General features: G+C 45.2%; 2 protein-coding genes across 3 annotated transcripts; one reads left to right on the top strand and one right to left on the bottom strand.

Annotated features, from left to right (window-relative positions):
* Window positions 1-96: 96 nt before the first annotated feature.
* Window positions 97-12,933, bottom strand: pelp1 (proline, glutamate and leucine rich protein 1). 2 transcript variants are annotated; one of them, XM_028038524.1, is made up of 19 exons: window positions 12,767-12,933; window positions 12,527-12,591; window positions 11,719-11,824; window positions 10,709-10,858; window positions 10,501-10,572; window positions 10,295-10,354; window positions 10,039-10,195; window positions 9,814-9,946; window positions 9,464-9,551; window positions 8,478-8,566; window positions 8,092-8,205; window positions 6,512-6,662; window positions 6,288-6,441; window positions 6,147-6,202; window positions 4,822-4,955; window positions 4,161-4,263; window positions 2,361-3,968; window positions 1,341-1,679; window positions 97-617 (listed from the first exon to the last, which is right to left on the bottom strand). In XM_028038524.1, the coding sequence occupies exons 1-19, from the start codon at window positions 12,905-12,907 to the stop codon at window positions 525-527; spliced, it is 3,813 nt and encodes a 1,270-aa protein (XP_027894325.1). In that variant the 5' UTR covers window positions 12,908-12,933; the 3' UTR covers window positions 97-524. The 2 variants fall into 2 exon arrangements, with proteins under 2 accessions (XP_027894325.1, XP_027894326.1); XM_028038525.1 differs by having other exon boundaries at window positions 97-614.
* Window positions 12,934-12,965: 32 nt separating this feature from the next.
* On the top strand, window positions 12,966-15,588 carry med11 (mediator complex subunit 11). Its single transcript, XM_028038591.1, has 3 exons — window positions 12,966-13,146; window positions 14,120-14,250; window positions 15,038-15,588. The coding sequence occupies exons 1-3, from the start codon at window positions 12,999-13,001 to the stop codon at window positions 15,188-15,190; spliced, it is 432 nt and encodes a 143-aa protein (XP_027894392.1). The 5' UTR covers window positions 12,966-12,998; the 3' UTR covers window positions 15,191-15,588.
* The last annotated feature ends 1,331 nt before the right edge of the window (window positions 15,589-16,919 follow it).

Raw genomic sequence — 16,919 nt, 5'->3', positions numbered from 1 at the left:
TAAAACCTTTTATTTCCATGCTGAGAAGGTTTCTGGATGTGAAATATCCACCATGTGCAGATATGGCATGGAAATAATCCTCAGAGCAGGTCTGGATGTAGTGCATGTAATCCATGACAGATATTTACTACTTTAATGTAAGAAAACAGAGTACAGAGAGAAAACAATTCAAAAACACTAAACGGTACACATGAACCAAAAAGAGTGGACATTTCTTGCAGGATGATGCCTGTAGAGAGAAGCAGAGTTCTGACTAACATTTCTTAGCTTCACTGTTTCCCAGAGAAATGCCGATGCTCTGTGAACACAGTTCTGGTCAGTTCCAGGGTGGTAACAGGAAGGCTCCATGCTTCCATGTCCAACACAACGGAGCACAACACTTTCCACCATCGTCAGAATCCCAGACAGTACCTGGTTGCTCAACTACGACTGGAGACAATCAACTCTGTTCTGAGGTCACTCAGTGTTGAAAACAGAGCAAATGTCCATGATGGTCGACTCAGTCCGTTCAGGTGGGCGAGTGTTTATGATTGGTTGGATCCTGAGGCAACATCTTCATCATCAGGTGGACAGGCAATAAAATCTGCCAACATGGAGGCCATCGCTTCATCGTCCTGCTGGAGAGCAGACAAACTCCAGTAATTTATTATCATCTTCAAACATACAGAAAACCAAAGTCTGCTAGGAAACCTTTAGGTCTAGACCCAGAAACAGGCCTGTCACAATAACTAATGTTTCTGGACGATTAATCGTCCCAGAGGTTATCGCAATAAACGATAACATTGTTGTTTTGAGACAATTTGCCAGTAATGATAATAACGGCATAATAATGCAAGAACACATGCTCAAAGATCATTAAACTTTAAATTCTAATGAGCATTTAACACTGGAACAGGAAGTGGAAGACATTTTAAATATCCAAAATAAATCAACAAAACAACAGAAACAATTAATAAATTGAGTTATGAAGTTTCTGGAAACAAAATTAACATAAACATTTTTTTATTTGAGACCAAAATTCCAGACTGAAGACTTTTAACATCCAGTTTTTGGTAGAAAAATGATCATGAAATTACAAATGAGTCCTCCTGACTACTTCCTGTACCACACATCCAGAGCCAAAGCCAGTGCAGCTCCTGGACTGAGTGACTTTAATGTCGTTTTAGTTTCAGCTGCTTTTTTATCTTCCATGGAAATATTTCTCACATTTAAGTTAGGAAACATTCAAGGCGGAATTTTAAAAGAATTATAAAAGACGAAAAGTTTATTGAAAACATATACTGTAATAGCTATTAATATCTAAAACTTGTGAAATATGACCAACATATTCGGTTCTTTACCTTTTTCTTTTCAGGACTTGGTCTAGCTTCGTCCTCTATGACCTCCTCTTCTCTCTTCCGCTTCATCCCTTTCTCCTCCTCCTCCTCAGTATTACTCTCTTCTTTTTCTCCTTGTTCTCCGACGGGTTTCGTCCATTCTGCTTGCGTTTCATATCCTTGCTGCGTGTCGGTCTGATCCTGTTGAGGATCATGAGGAGCAGCAGGGGTCTCCTCGCCTCCCAATGCTCCTGCTGCAGCTTCCTCCTGCACAACGACTGGCTCTTCCTCCTCCTGAAGCTCCGCCTCCAGCGCCACCTCTTCTCGCACGCCAGCTTCCTGTTCACGTTCAGCCACAGACTCCTGTGGAATGGGACGGAACTTTAGACGAAACGCTTGGATCCCTGATCACAAAACGCTACGAAGATAATAAAAACGTTACTGACAACACTGAGTCCACCGGTTTGGTTTAGAATCGAGATTCCTCTGGAAGATAATCTCTGTAGCTGATGGACTTATTCTATTTCAGAAAGATGCAATGTTGCATCTACTAATGCTAAACACTAACATTTGCCAAGTCCATCTTTCAGTGTTAGTGATCTGCTAAAACTCTTGGCCGATTTAGATTTAAAATAATTTTTTTTACACCAAGAAGTTTGTTTTCCAACTAAATGAGGCAGGTATTTTCTAAAAGACACTAAAAAAGTAAAAATAGTATCAGTTTGGAAAGATTATTTTATTTTTTTTATTTTTTTGAGAAATGTGGACTTAAGGGTCTCTGAGGTTACACAGACGTATGTACGAACCCAACTGGTCTTGCTGTTGCTCAAAAGGTTTTTCCACATGATTTGTTGCATTTTGGCGAATTCCTCTGATAATCAAGTTTCTATAGAATTTAACTTTAAAAGACTCTAAACAACAGAGGCTTCTTCAGAACCACTGGAACACTGACTGCTACAGCAGAGCAGTGACCAAAGCAACAACTCTTAGAAGAAAAGTGAATAACATTCCATGTCCCTGTGAGGGTCCAGGTCTGGAGCCTACCTCCTGACTGTGAGCAGTGGGCTCCTCCTCAGAGGCCCCGGTGGGTGGGTTCTGCTGGTGGTTCTGGTCCCACAGTGTGAGCTGGTCCTGAAGCTCCCCTGCTGCCTGGGCAGCCTCCTGGCTGCTGTCTGCCCTCTCCTCCAGCGCTCCTCCAGTAACACACAGGATCTGAGGCATGCTGGGGTCGTCCATGCGCTCGCTGTCGTCCTCCCCGTCCCCCCGGTCTCCCCCCCTTGCCTCTTCCAGAACTCCGATGCTCTCCACCTCCTGGACCTTCATCCTCTCCTCTCCAAACAGAGCTCTGCTGCTCTGCAGCTCCTCTATGCCCCCCTCCGGGTTAAACCCCGCCCCCTCCCCCTCTTCCTCTTCTGCTCCCAGGGCCTTCTCCTCCTCCTCCTCCTCCTCCTCCTCCTCTTCCTCCTCCTCCATGGTCACCTCCTCTGACTTGTCCTCTGATCCCTCCAGAGGAGGCATGTCCCCATCTTCATCCTCCTCTTCCTCTTCTAGCTCTTCAGCCTCCTCATCATCAAAGTCTTCGTACTCCTCCCCCTCATAAAAGTCTTCACTCCCTTCCTCCTCCTCATCAAGACCATCCTCCTCCTCCTCCTCCTCCAGCTCTTCATCATCCTCCATATCCTCTTCGTCTTCGTCCTCATCGTCGGTGCTGTTTATGTTGATGACGGCTGAGTCCTGGTTGCTGGGTGGAGCTGGTGGTGGGTGCTGGTGAAGGTGGCGGCCCTGCTGGGCCAGCTGGTTCTGCAGCTGCACCTGCAGCGGCAGGGCCACGGAGCCAGGGGGCCCCTGGGCCGGGGGCTGCAGCAGCATCTGCTGCAGCTGAGGCTTGACCGCCACGGGGTCCGCCAGGCCCCCGGCAGGAGGGGGGGCGGAGCCGGAGGTCAGCGACGTCACCAGGGAGACTACTGAGCCGCTGGACGAGGGGAAGGAGTTGGTGGGGGTGCTGGAGGTGGGGACCAGATCGTTGGGCAGCGACGTCACGTCCAACGAGGCTGGAGCTGCCGTGCTGGGAACCATGGTGACAGTGTCTCCCCCTGGCAGGGGGACACCGGCCCCAGCTCCAGCAGACAGCAGGTTCTGGGAGCCAGGGGCCGGATCATCCAGCTGGCTGCCTGCTCCCAGCATGCCTGGCGGGACGATGACCACGCTGTCGTCTGAGTCGCTGGCCAGAGAGATCTCCACATCCTCTGCCTCTTCTTTGTCGTAGCGGACAAACACGGGCCTCTGGCCATCCGGGAGCCCCAGCCCGGCCGGGTCCGGCTGTGGCTGGCCGTGGGGCGACAGCAGGAGGTCTCCAGGGGCCGAGGCGGGGCCCGGCATCCCTGGAACCAGGGACAGATGGTTCTCCAGAGAGCCCAGCAGAGAGTTGGGGCCCAGGCTGAGCGGGTGACGGCCGGGGAAGGGCGGCCCGGGTGCGGGGCCACCTAGCAGAGTGGGCAGAGTCAACCTGGGGGCAGGGCCCGGGCCGGACAGGACAGAGGCAGTGGGGGGGGGCTTCAGGGCGAGCGGGGGCAGCGGGAGGGCGATGGATGGAACGCGGGGGTGGAGGAGGGAGTTACAGATGGTCAGAGCCTCAGAACAGAAAGACGAAACCTGATGGGGGGAGAGAGGAGGCGAAGCGGTCAGTCAGCCTGAAACAGCTTCAAACAGCAGAGAGGAAACGTCTGCTCATGGCTAGGCTGCACATGTCCAGCTGTGTCCCAGTGTGGAAACCAGAGCAACATTTCTCTCCCTCATCAGTTTGGTACCAGTGTGGTACCTGAAAACACCTGCTGATTGGCTGACCTTGAGGTTGCGGTCCAGGCGGCCATTGCTGAGGATGGACACGGTGCAGGTCAGAGGCGGAGGCCAGCATGGAGACGGGACGAGAACCAGGGCCAGCAGCAACCTGCAGGTTAACACAGGAAGCGGCTTTAGCAGAGAGAATTCTGGGAAACTGGATCAGACAAGGACAGACTGGGAACTTAGTGCACACCTGGGAGGCTGATGGTATTCACCGTTTAAAACATCAGTCCAATAAGTAAAAATGTGCCGATATTAATAGACAATATTTATTCGGATATTTTTGCCATTTCTGTTTCTTGAGGGAGAGCGATGTGTTATGTGACAGATACAGCACAGGATTGTGGGTAGTTTAACTGAAGCAGAGAAACAATATCAGTGGTGTGGTTATTTTTTCAAGCTCTTTAAAGGGCAGGGAAATTTTTTATACATATATATATATATATATATATATATATGACTGATGGCCATATATTAAAAGCATTGACCGATACCGTTGAAGATATATCAGGCATCACTAGTGTAAACAGCATTTGCACCCAACAAAATACTATGTATAATATTGTAATTCTTTGGTCATTAAAACAGATAGTTTCCTATTCAGTGGTCATAAAGTTTTGACTCATTCTGGACCTGTTGTTTTATTTATTTTCTTTAGACATACCTGTAGAGTTGACGGCGGGTCAGGGCGCTGCTGTACTGCCCACTGACGCCCCCTACAGACTCGCATGCAGTGATGCTGCTAGTCTGCTGCTGCTGGAGGCGCACACACAGCGGCAGCACCACCTCATGGAGGCGCTGCAGGCACAGACAGGACAGAGTGACTTAGTGAGGGAAGAAATCCACCTGGCTGCAGCACGCTTCCACAAACATCATGCCAGCTAAACGTTCATTTCTCTAAAACACATTCCATTATTCCAGAGAGTTAAAAAAAAAAAAAGGCTACTAACGGTCTCCCCTGTCAGGCCTGACTGCAGCAGGCGCTGGAGGAGAGTCAATGATTCCAAGGTCACTCCAGCTGGCACAAGTTTGATAACATAAAAAATTATTACAACTGCACAAATTAACCCTAAAGCCTCAAAATAATCATTTATGATAGTATATTGATGACCAGACTATTTTTAAGACATTTGTGATAAAACATAAAGAATCAGGGGATGGACTGAAACGATAATATGCTGCCTCTTTAATCAGAACTTGCGAATTATCAGGAAGTGAAGCCGTCAAACCTGTGACTCCATGTTGGGTCAGACTCCATGAGACCCAACATGGACACAGTTCTTGGTTCAGATATTAGATATCACTAATCCGTCCACAGATCCAGTTGTCATGATGTTGGGTTGTTTGATTTTATTTTTTACCCCTCCAGGGTTTTATTTCTGGGCTCTAGTGTCCCTTATATGAAAGTAGGCTGACAGGAAAGGGGGAAGGAGACGGGGGAAGACATGCGGCAAATATTGTCGGGTCTGGGAGTCGAACCCGTGACGGCCGTGTCGAGGACTCAAGGCCTCCAAACGTGGGTTGGTGGGCGTGGTGGCGTAGTTTACCGCTACGCCACCCCGGCACGCCCTGGGTTGTTTGATTTTATGTGAAAAGTTTATGCTTAGGCTAATAATCCAATACATTTTGGATACTGATGCTTCATTAATGTTGAAAACTGTTTAAACTTGTCACCATCTCATGTTGCTAACGTCAGTAAACTAGGAGTTAACTAGTTTAGCTGTTTGGCTTCATCATCCTGTCAGCTTCAGTTAAAGAAGGATCGACTTTCCCAGCACAGCAACATTAAACTTCCAAGTCCTTTGAAAGTCCTTTGAAGAACATTTTATTAATGTTTTAGATCAAACGTTTTGTCCGGATCATTCTGAAACTTATTATGGAATTATCAGTCTTTTAAAAATACACCTGAAGATAAAACTTCTTCAGATGTAACTTCAGACTAATGAACTTGACCAAAGCCAACAGGTTGCAGTTCTAGCAGGTTCTTACTTTGTGTATGTCATTCTTTAGAAGCGTCCCACTGGTCTGTATGATGCGTCTGAGAACTGAAAAAAAAAGAAACAGCTCAGAAACTGTGAGCAGTACAGAACCCGACCCGATTCATGCTCTGAAGCAGAGGCAGCAGCTGACCTTTCAGGGCTGACAGGCAGGTGTCCTGGTTGGAGACCGGGTCCCCTTTCCTCTGGAGTGACGCCCCCACCGGGTCAGCCATGACCAGCTGCTTCGTCCTGCGAGGGCCGGGCTTCCCTCCAGGAACCACATCAGCCGACAGCCCCGCCCGCAGCTGGGGGAGACCCGAATCACGGCCTTGTTTCATCTCAGATTTCTTTGTTCAATGTGCAAACTCGTTTTACCTTGATAGATTCTGCTCCGGGCGTGATGTCGGCCAGCAGGTGGGTGAACAGCAGCTCTGCGTGGCTGGAGGCTCCCTGGAGGACGTTAGCTGAAGCTCCAACAAGCTGCAGCCACAGCTCTAAGGTTCTGTACACAGAGACCCGCACCGAGCTGCAAAAAACAGTCCAAGAGTTAGATACTGCCAGCTCACACCGAACCTGCAGCTCGCTGAGCCACACCAGGCTGTTTGCAACGCAGCAATCTCTGAATATATGTGATATAGAAAAGACATTCTGTCCAGAAGTCAGCCACAAGGCCAGAAAACCAACGAGGAACAAAGTATTCAGGGTAGCTGGGAAAAATAAATTGGTTTTATATCTCAGACTGGTTATATTATATTATTGGATATCCAGAAAAATCATTACCAGCCTTGGCAACGCTGCCAGAGGAATTCAGACACAATTTAAAAAAATAAATATAAATTCAATGGAGGAACCTGGAAACTATCTGAACTGTGATGACATACTGAACAATAAGGTGCAAAACTATTCTAGTATTAATCTGTATGCCTCTGAAAAACATACGTAAAGCATGAAAATAAATTCATAATACTAAGAGAGAAAAAAATCGGAGGAGAAATAAGTCGTTAAAGTTGCAATAGAACTAGAAAAAATTAAGAAAGTGAGAATGAAGTCATGATGATAGAAGAATAAAATAGTACTTTTATGAAAACGCCTACATAATAAATAGTAAAAATTTGAAATGAACAATGTTGAGCATCTTGTGAAATTAGAATTTGATATCAGCTTCACCATTAGGACATAATTAATGTTTTAGTACATCAGCATCACGTTATTATGAGCTGCAGGACTCTGATGTAGAAACAACAGAGTCTGTTTGGAAAAACAAGCTGAGCTGCTCTGGTCCTGATAACTCAACAAAACATCTTTATTCTACTAATGCTATTAATTTATTGTCATAATATGACGACTTTATTCCAACCATCCATCCATTGTCTGTTCACCCTTGTCCCTAATGGGGTCGGGAGGGTTGCTGGTGTCTATCTCCAGCTACGTTCCAGGCGGGAGGCGGGGTACACCCTGGACAGGTCGCCAGTCTGTCGCAGGGCAACACAGAGACACACAGGACAAACAACCATTCACACACAACACTCACCCCTAGGGAGAATTCAGACAGACCAATTAACCTAACAGTCATGTTTTTGGACTGTGGGAGGAAGCCGGAGTACCCGGAGAGAACCCACGCATGCACAGGGAGAACATGCAAACTCCATGCAGAAAGACCCCGGCCGGGAATCGAACCCAGGACCTTCTTGCTGCAAGGCAACAGTGCTACCAACTGCGCCACTGTGCAGCCACGACGACTTTATTCCATTATTACTAATTATAAAAATAATAGTCTCAGTTTGGCCCCCATTCTCAGCCTTTTCTCGGTTTCAGCTAAAGTAGGGTAGATGGTGAATTTGACTCCACAGCAATAAACAGGATTTTGATTGGTTGTTGGTCTCCATCTCCACATCAGAAGAAGCCTGTTAATCTGGACGTAATGCGTTCATGAGGATCGCTGAGGCTGAGCGTACCTGTAAGCTCTCTGCTGACCAACGTTAGCTTCAGGTACGGCCGTCCAGGCACACAGCATCTGAGAAAACAGCTTCTGTAACACAGCAGCGTACTGCACCATGCCGCTGCGCACTCTGAAACACACACACACACACACACACACATCACCTTTATACCATCAGCTACACTACACTCTTTAATACAGAATATACTGTATCTCCACATGTTGTGATTAATATTGATGGTGAAAATAATTTTAGAACTTATTTTATTTATTATTATTATTTACAAAAAAATAAACTCCGAAACTCCTCTGTAGATCAAGGTAGAGGACAAACAGGAGTGTGTGTGTGTGTGTGTGTGTGTGTGTGTGTGTGTGTGTGTGTGTGTGTGTGTGTGTACTCACACTGTGATGAGCTCTGCCAGCACCTCCAGAGTGCTGATGTGAACACTGGGGAGAACCAGCAACCTCAGGCTTCCATCTGCTGTTAAACTCTGACAAACATGACAGGATCAGAATCAATCCGTTAGCTTGGCCTCAGGAAGGCTTTATGTTTGAAATATGTTTGACATATTTCTCTCAGCTGTTAAGGTTGTTGGGCTTTTCATTCTAAAGTTGAGTGGTTTCATTGATAAGGCAGCAGTTTCACTAATTCAACATCTTCCAGCTTTCGGTTTCAAACACTGACAGCACCAAATCTACCATGAATATTACTGAGGCTTCGTCTCCATGTTTAACATCGGTTTGTCTCCCTGAAACAGAATCAACCATGTTCAAATTAGATTTGACTTTATTCTCCTCACAACTCCAACCTCAAGAAAAGTTGACATACTTTCTTCCAAACTAAACTGCAACTAAAGCCTATCCACAGAGTATGCAGACAGCGCAGACACCCTCAGTACACGATCCACCTGATCGCTGTTGATTCAGCAGAGATCAAACCAAATCACAAAAGTCAGTAAAAACGTAGTAGACCCAACAGACTGTGGAAACTTTAATTTGAGTTTATATACTGTAAAAAAATCACCACGATATCTGTTCACTTCATGCATCATTACAGTAAAAAAGTACTGTAGCAGATGTGTGTGTGGCCGTGTTTTACACAGTGTAGGGACTGTTTTTCCTACAAATACTACATTGTGGGGACCCACTTCTCCTTATGGGGCCCAAAACACAGGGCCCAGAAGGAGCAGAGCTTTGAGTTAGGACTTAGATCAGGACTAGGGTAGTTTAGGTCAGGCTTAGGGTTGGACATGTAAATGGTTAGGTTTAGGGTCAGGATGTGGAAATGACTGACAAAATGAATGGAAGTCAATATAATGCCCTTGTGAAGATAGAGACATAGCGTGTGTGTGTGTGTGTGTGTGTGTGGGGTGTGTGTGTGAGCTCACCGTGTTCCTGGAGTTGACAGCGAGCGCTCGGCACACCAGGTTGAGGATGGGTCTGACGGGCAGATGTACGGCTGAGGCAGGATCCGCTCTGATAAGAGGAACACATCCACAAACATCTCTCTCAAGATCACTGCTCCTTAGTCATGCTCTCTGTTTTCAATGTATTTTAATGTAGAGTGAATGAAACATTTATACTATTGGTTATGTCAAACTAATCATGTGTGTCAGAAAATTATTTGGGCATTTTAATTCCTTAAAGTATAACCAGGTCACCAGTAAATCCAGACCCAACCGTATTTCATATTGATGAATGAACTGCTGCCCTCAGCCTCAGGGTCAGTGTTTCCTACCGGAGTGTGTGTTTCAGCACCAGGCAGACAGCTGTGTATCTATGCTGCAGCTGCAGAAGGAGCAGCGGATCCGTTTGATCGAGATGAGGAAAGGGCAGCTCCACACCCGGACCCCGATACTGAACTGCTTCATCTGAGAGACAAACAGAAATCAGCCCATACACGTTTAAAAATACATCACAGCTACGTGGAAGATGGAACACATCACCGGCCAAAAAAATCTACCTGTTTCAGAACCTTGGTAGATCTGAGCCAGAATGCCATTGGCTGAGGCCAGTAGACATTGAATCTGATTGGTCCATCCTTCGGCTCTGCCGGTACCGGCCGACCTGTCAGCCAGACCCCCTAGACAGGGCAGGAGGCTGTAGCCCTGACAGGCCATCTGAGAGGAGACACAGAAGCAGAGAGCATGGTAACCAGGTAACCAGGTAACCGGGTAACCAGGGGACAGGACAGTTCAGGTTTAGCCAGAGAGACACACCTCTTGAGTTTTCCTGCTTGTGCTGTCCATTTTGGAGAGGAAATAGGCTCCTAGTTTGTCCTTCAGCAGAAGGAAAAGTCAGCATGCGTCAGATGAACAGGTTTTGTTCAAGATTCGCAGCAAAGCTAAACAGTCAGTAGGTCTGAAGGAACCAGACCTACTGACTGGCATGTGGGAGCATGTGGGATGCATGTGGGATTCCTCACCTTGAGGGAGCCGCAGGCTCTGGGGTAGTAGACCATACAGGCTCTCATCCCCTCCATGGCTGCACGCTCACACTGACACCACAAACACAACATCATCATTTCCCTCACCCAGAAGCCGCCTCTTCACATCATCTGCTTTTGTAGCACAGAAGATTCAAACATTTCACATGTGCAGTGCAATAAAGACAGGAGATCTCTCCTGAGTCACCTCTGTCTTCAGGCCCAGGAGTGACATCAAGATGCCGAGGATGGAGTTGAGGCCGACCTCCCTGGCCAGCTCTGCTAGCTGACATGAGTACTGCAGCAGGTCCTGCAGGATGCTGACCGCCAGCTGGATGCTCTGACACGGAGCCTGGGACTGCAGCAGCACACAGCATTTGGAAGGTTTAGGTCAGGATTTAAATGCGTTCACAGCACAGATGAATGATAAATAACTGGATACATTTGCAATATACTAGGGCAGGTTGATATGACCCATTATAAATATCCAAATAATGTAAAATATATGATCTGAATGGCATGATACAGGGTTCAGCATTCCAGCCGTCACTCAAGTCTCCAGAAGGTTTTTAACCTCCCTGCACAGTCACTGTTGTTTAGTGAAAATCTGCTTTTTAAATCTTCTAAATGGGAAATATTTTTCTCAACATTTTTCTAAACCAAACCACATTAGGAAAAAAAAAAAAACATTTGCCTGGTCAGGATATCTCATTCCACCACAGACACTGTCTGGCTTTAATATTATTTACATTTTAAATGTTGGTAATGATAATCTCTATTCTCAAATACAGCATAAATTTTACTTTTACTCCTGTTATCCTGTTTGAGTTTAAGTGTTTAAGTGTTTGAAATTGGAGCAGCTGATGTGTATTTCTGAAGGGTTGCATTGCATTATGGGAGAACAGTTCAACCGCAATGAGGCACTTTTAAAGCGACCAAGCTGACATTTCAACTAAAAATGTAAAGAGCCAAGACTTTCCAAAGGAGGAGATTATATTTCATGATAGTGTAGCTGAATAAGCCAAACAAACAAAGTAGGACACGTTAAAGTTTAGTATTATCTGCAGGGACTTATTAAAAAAAAAGCATTGGAAAGAGCAATAATAACATCTATAAAAATACCTTCATGAATTTCCTGAAGAAACAGAGTGTGTGTGTGTGCATTTGTTGGCGGGGGGTGTGTGTGTGGGCGTGTGAAGGTGTGTTTGTGTGTTTTACCTGGATGACCTGCTGCAGTGAGCGCAGCCAGGACAGACAGTGCTGCTGGAACAGATCACTGGAACTGTCTTTAACCAGCATGGACAGCAGGCACAGCCCCTCCAATCTGCTCAAACACCAGCACACAGACGACCAGGTCGGCTCATAACCAATACTGACTGCATCATAAAACTTTCTGCTTTTCACCTCTGATCATACTTATGCACTACTTTGCTGTAAGTATTGGATCCCTCCTAGAAATGAATAAACTCTGATGTTTGGATCACTTCATAGGACGCTAAAAAGTAATTAAATGTCTTTTCTACTCAACAATCCACACTTATCTGCAAGTAGCAGTGAGGGGGAAGGACGGCAGGCCTAGAGCTGACCTTCAGATCAGCTCCAGAACAGGGCAGCATCACCCTGTTCAGCTAAAAGCAGCAAATGCAGTCCACCTGACCTACTGTCCCCAGGTGGACATGTCCACTGAAACGTCTCCCTTTTATGTCACCTTATCACGTTAGTAGGAACATTTGACGTCAAAAGCCAATTGTTGGGAGTTGTGTGTGTGTGTGTGTGTGTGTGTGTGTGTGATAAGGTAGATAAACGCACTTTAAATGGACTGAGCCTTCTCTGTCATTTTTGACCGATCAGAGCACTTTACACTAGAGCTACACTCACACACATTTACAGGCGACTCGGTGGTAAAGTGCTTCCAAAGCAGCTGGGATCCATCCAACAACCGAAGCTACAGCAGTTCATCCAGAGACTCAGCTCTGCTAAAGCTTGAGCGTCAAACCTAGTGTGGTGAGAAAAGCACCGTCCTCACCTGGTTTTGCTGGAGCTCAGTTTAGCATTGCAAAAGCCCACGAGCCCCGCGACATCGCTCGCGCCCTGAAGAGATAAACACGCAGGTTTTAAACCCATTTCACCACAAACAGCAGCAGCAGCAGCAGCAGCCTGTGAGCCATGGCTCGTCTCCTGCCGCAGGAACAACAAAGGCTGGAGCAGCTGCAGCCACAGTAAGCTAACAGAGGCAGCAGGGCTCCGCCACGGGCAGCGGGGTTACCTGGGTGGGAAACACGCCATGTTCCCTGTAGTTAGTCAACACCTCGGACAGATACTCTGGACGCTGTTCCTTGAGGACCGACACCAGACCCTCTGTGAGCCTCATAGCTGCGGCGCCATGCATCCAAGCAGAGGTAGCCATTTTCCCCTCGCCGCCAACGTGACGTCACTATTGTGCGGCCACGTTTCGCTGTCGTCAATACTTCGCGCTTGCAGCAGACAGACCAAAGTGGATGGTTGTTGGTGCATTGAAGGCGGCTGTTTTCTTCGTTGTATTAAGTTCTGGTTCGTTGAGCGCCTTCCTAACCCGGATGGCGAACGAGCGGCTCCGAGTCCTGGAGGAGGTGGAGAAGGACATCGCGGTGGTCCTGCAGTGTGCTGGTGGGGAAACTTGAAGTACATCACTATGTGCTTTCGCTGCTTTTGGAGTTTCCTGTTTTCTACGCCGAGAAAAGTGGAAATAAACGAGCTGGAGTTCTTTGGGCTGGGATCTAAGTGAAAACAGCGCCCAGATCAGCTTCCTGGAATGGTTTAATGCCACCATAAACCTTTAGATGGATTGTGATTAGGACCGCTTTTTTTTTTTTATTTGAATACGAGCTTTTCTTGAAGAAAGGTTGTAACATTTGCTCAGTGGATCATGAAATATGGCTTAATATAATCAGTAACCTGCCCAGGACAGTTAAAATGTTTAAAGCATCTAAAATGCCATTACCCATCTGTCCGTTTCCTGTAATGATCACTACAGTAGTGATCATTACTACAGTAGTGATCATTACTACAGTAGTGATCATTACTACTGTATTAGTAATGAGTCTTATGAGTCATTAGACTAATGAGTCTAATTTGACTCATTAGTTGCCAGTTGAAATGTATATCTTGAGAAGTCTTTCCGAAAATGATTCCACACTGCCTGAACTACTTTTCTTTTTCTCTCTACTTGTGCACATTTGCTAGAGTACATTTCCATTACAGGAAATGATCACTACTAATCTGTACACATCTTTATACTGCTTGTTCCAGCAAACAAAACACCTTTTAAAATATTGTAAAAATCCAGGAATTGTTAATCATTACTTTTGATGAATTTATATGTTTGTTCAGGTGACTTGTTTTTAAGACTTAATATAAAAAGTTTGGTATTTGGGCTGACTTTGGACTCGACTTGGAATTGTTCTGCCTTCACGAAACTTGAGACTTGTGACTACCTTGTCAGTTGGCATAGTTACTACTGATGCTCATTAATGTTGGTATTGGGATGCTCCTTTCATAAAGTAGCAGTGAATTTGTGTGTGATCTGCTCACTGTAAACTTAGGTTGATTTCTTCCGCCTGACCTTTACCTTTGATGGCAGGAAACATTGTTCTGGAGCTCTCCAAAGACAAACACAACGCCAGCCACCTGGACAGGCAACTGGTCCAGTTCCAGACGTCAATCAGTCGAGTGGAGAATGAACTGGGCGCCCAGATCCGCTACCTCACACAGGTCAGAAGAAGAAAACTTGTTGCCTTTGGTCCATGTACTGCTCAGTCTTACCCGGGGGATCAGTATCTCCTGGCCCTGGTCATATTCTTATGTCTGATTAAAATTGATTTGAATGTTTCTGTAAGTGTTGGCATGCTTTGGTGCACAGCTTTCTGGCCAATCACCAATCTTTGAAAACTTGACCTTCCAATACCGAGTTTTTGTTTGAAAAGTCACATGTGTGCGACAGACTGGCGACCTGTCCAGGGTGACCCCGCCTCTCACCCGGAGCGTTCGCTGGAGACAGACACCAGCACCTCTCCAAACCCCATTAGGGACAAGGGTGTACAGAAAATGGATGGATGAATATATATATGTTAATTTGGTAACAAGAAGGTGACTGTTGCTTACACACGCTTAGAACCACTTACAATTCATCAAGTCATTGACTTGATGTAATCTGCTGGGTTTGCTTGGATAGAAACTTTTGAATCTACTTTGAGTAATTAATTGAGCTTACTGTACTGTTTAATGACTAGGATCAATTGTAATATATGTGTGATTAAATTATTATTATTATTATTATTTGCATTTGTTGTGAATGTACGCTATATAAATAAACTGAATTGATCGTTTCGGCCAATCACTGATCTCCCAAAATTAAAGAAATCTGGCCCAATTTATCAGTGCACTCCTTGTGATAATACCTCCAAAGGTCTGAAATTAATTTCCAGCTCTGGTTTAAAAACAACCGTGTCATTATTGGAAGCAGCCAGGTGTTATGTTAACGTTGTTTTCCTCCCACCAGGTAGCTACTGGCCAGCCGCACGAGGGCTCCACTTACTCAACCAGGAAGGACTGTCAGATGTCACTGAACAGAGCTGAGTATGCAAAGGTCAAGCTGGGAGAACTGGGTCGGACATGTGAAGCCATGCTGGAGCAGCAGCAGCAGCAGATATGACAGAACAGAGGCCACGTGTCTGCCAGCTGTTACCGTGGTCACCGGGTTCACAGCAGCAGCTCCCTGTGTTGGGTGGGACTGTGTGTCAGTATGGTGCTTAAAACTGTTGGAGTGATACAAACCAAGACGCTGCACAAAAGGCAGGCTTTTGAGTCATTAAATAGTGGGGGGTTTTTTAAACATAAAACTTTCATTTTGTAATTGTAATTTTAGGTTATGCAGCATTCAATAAACTTGTAAATTTTTGTACATCTTCTACAAGTTCCAAGTTCCAACAATTCCTTTCTTGTGGGCGGACTGCGACATCAACGTCGCTGGCTGAGAACTTCCTGTGTTCAAGTGATTCTCACCTCAGTAAAAACGGCTTTTCCAATGAAATACGATCTTGGTGAACAGAACTATGGTCTGGTTATGTTTTATGTTTCTTGTTACAAGAAAATGTAATTTGATGGGGAGGGAATTATTAAACCTTAATCAGCACTGAATAAGTAATTGACTGACAGTGTAATTAAGTGTTACATTTTTACAAACAAGTTGCAGTTTGAAGTTTTAAACATAAATAGGTCTGGCTTCAAAATCCAATATGGCTGCCTGGCCTATCTGTTTTTATGATTGGGCTGTTTATTTGACCTACTAACAATTTGAATCCTCACACATGATGAAAATACAAAATGCAGAGAAATTCATTATTTTACTTCAAGCGTGGTCACCAGACATCAAGGAGCAAGATGTTTTGGAGCACAATAAAAACAGTAAAAACTGCCTTTGATGTTTCCAAATGCAGGTTCTGACCTCAACAGTGCAGTAAATACAGCAGGCCTCTGAACAGTGTTCGTCATGTGATTCCTCTCATGCTTTAATCATCTTGCCAATTATTAAGAATGAAATATGTTCTGAGTACCTTTGTTGTGTAACAGCTCAGATGGACGTGCTGAAGGATGATTTGGGTTTCTTTTCCCAAGGATGGATGGTTCAGTTTTCTTTTGTTCTTTTATCTGTTGCTTCCCTTTTTCTCCAGTGAGGCATGTTAACACTTAAATGCCAGAGTCATATATAGTACTTCTGTGAAGTAGTTAGTAGTTCTATGACAACTGTAGAATCAGCTAATTGCCACACAGGAGTTGTCATTAGCGCTGTTGCCTGGCAACAAGATTGCTGATTTGAATCCCAGCCACATTATCTACTTGATAATGTGAATCAATTGGTGGATAAAGTTATGAACTTATTATTAAAATCTGGTCAAATGAAAAATCAGGTCTGTTCCAACACAGAGTATTCTGTGGGCGTGGCTCAAATCTTCATTCTAGGCAAAAAATCTCCATTTTAGGCAATAAAGTTTTACTTAAAACAAACAAATAGAAATATTTGCACCCATGAGATTCTTATGAGCCCAAAACATTTTATTAAAACCGTCTTATCAGATTAGGAGTTTTACCAAAATAAGATCAATGATCTCTTTCGCTGAAGTTTCATTCACACTTTTGTCTCGATTTCTGTAATAATCCATTTGCTGGTCTGCCTCAAACATCTCCAGTTACTACAGAATCCATAGATCACTCCAGTTCCCTGTGGTGTCAGTTGAATTCAAGATTGTGTTTATCACTGAATGGACTTGCACCAGCTTATATTAAGTTAGTTATTTACATCCTCTGAGATCCTCTGACTACTTTCTGTGAACTGAGCAGGATGAGAGTCAGGATTATGGAAAACACAGCCAGTGAACATTAGA

Source organism: Xiphophorus couchianus, chromosome 14 (assembly GCF_001444195.1).
Source record: "Xiphophorus couchianus chromosome 14, X_couchianus-1.0, whole genome shotgun sequence".
NCBI classification, from domain to species: domain Eukaryota; kingdom Metazoa; phylum Chordata; class Actinopteri; order Cyprinodontiformes; family Poeciliidae; genus Xiphophorus; species Xiphophorus couchianus.
This window is presented reverse-complemented; position numbering and strand designations above follow the sequence as displayed.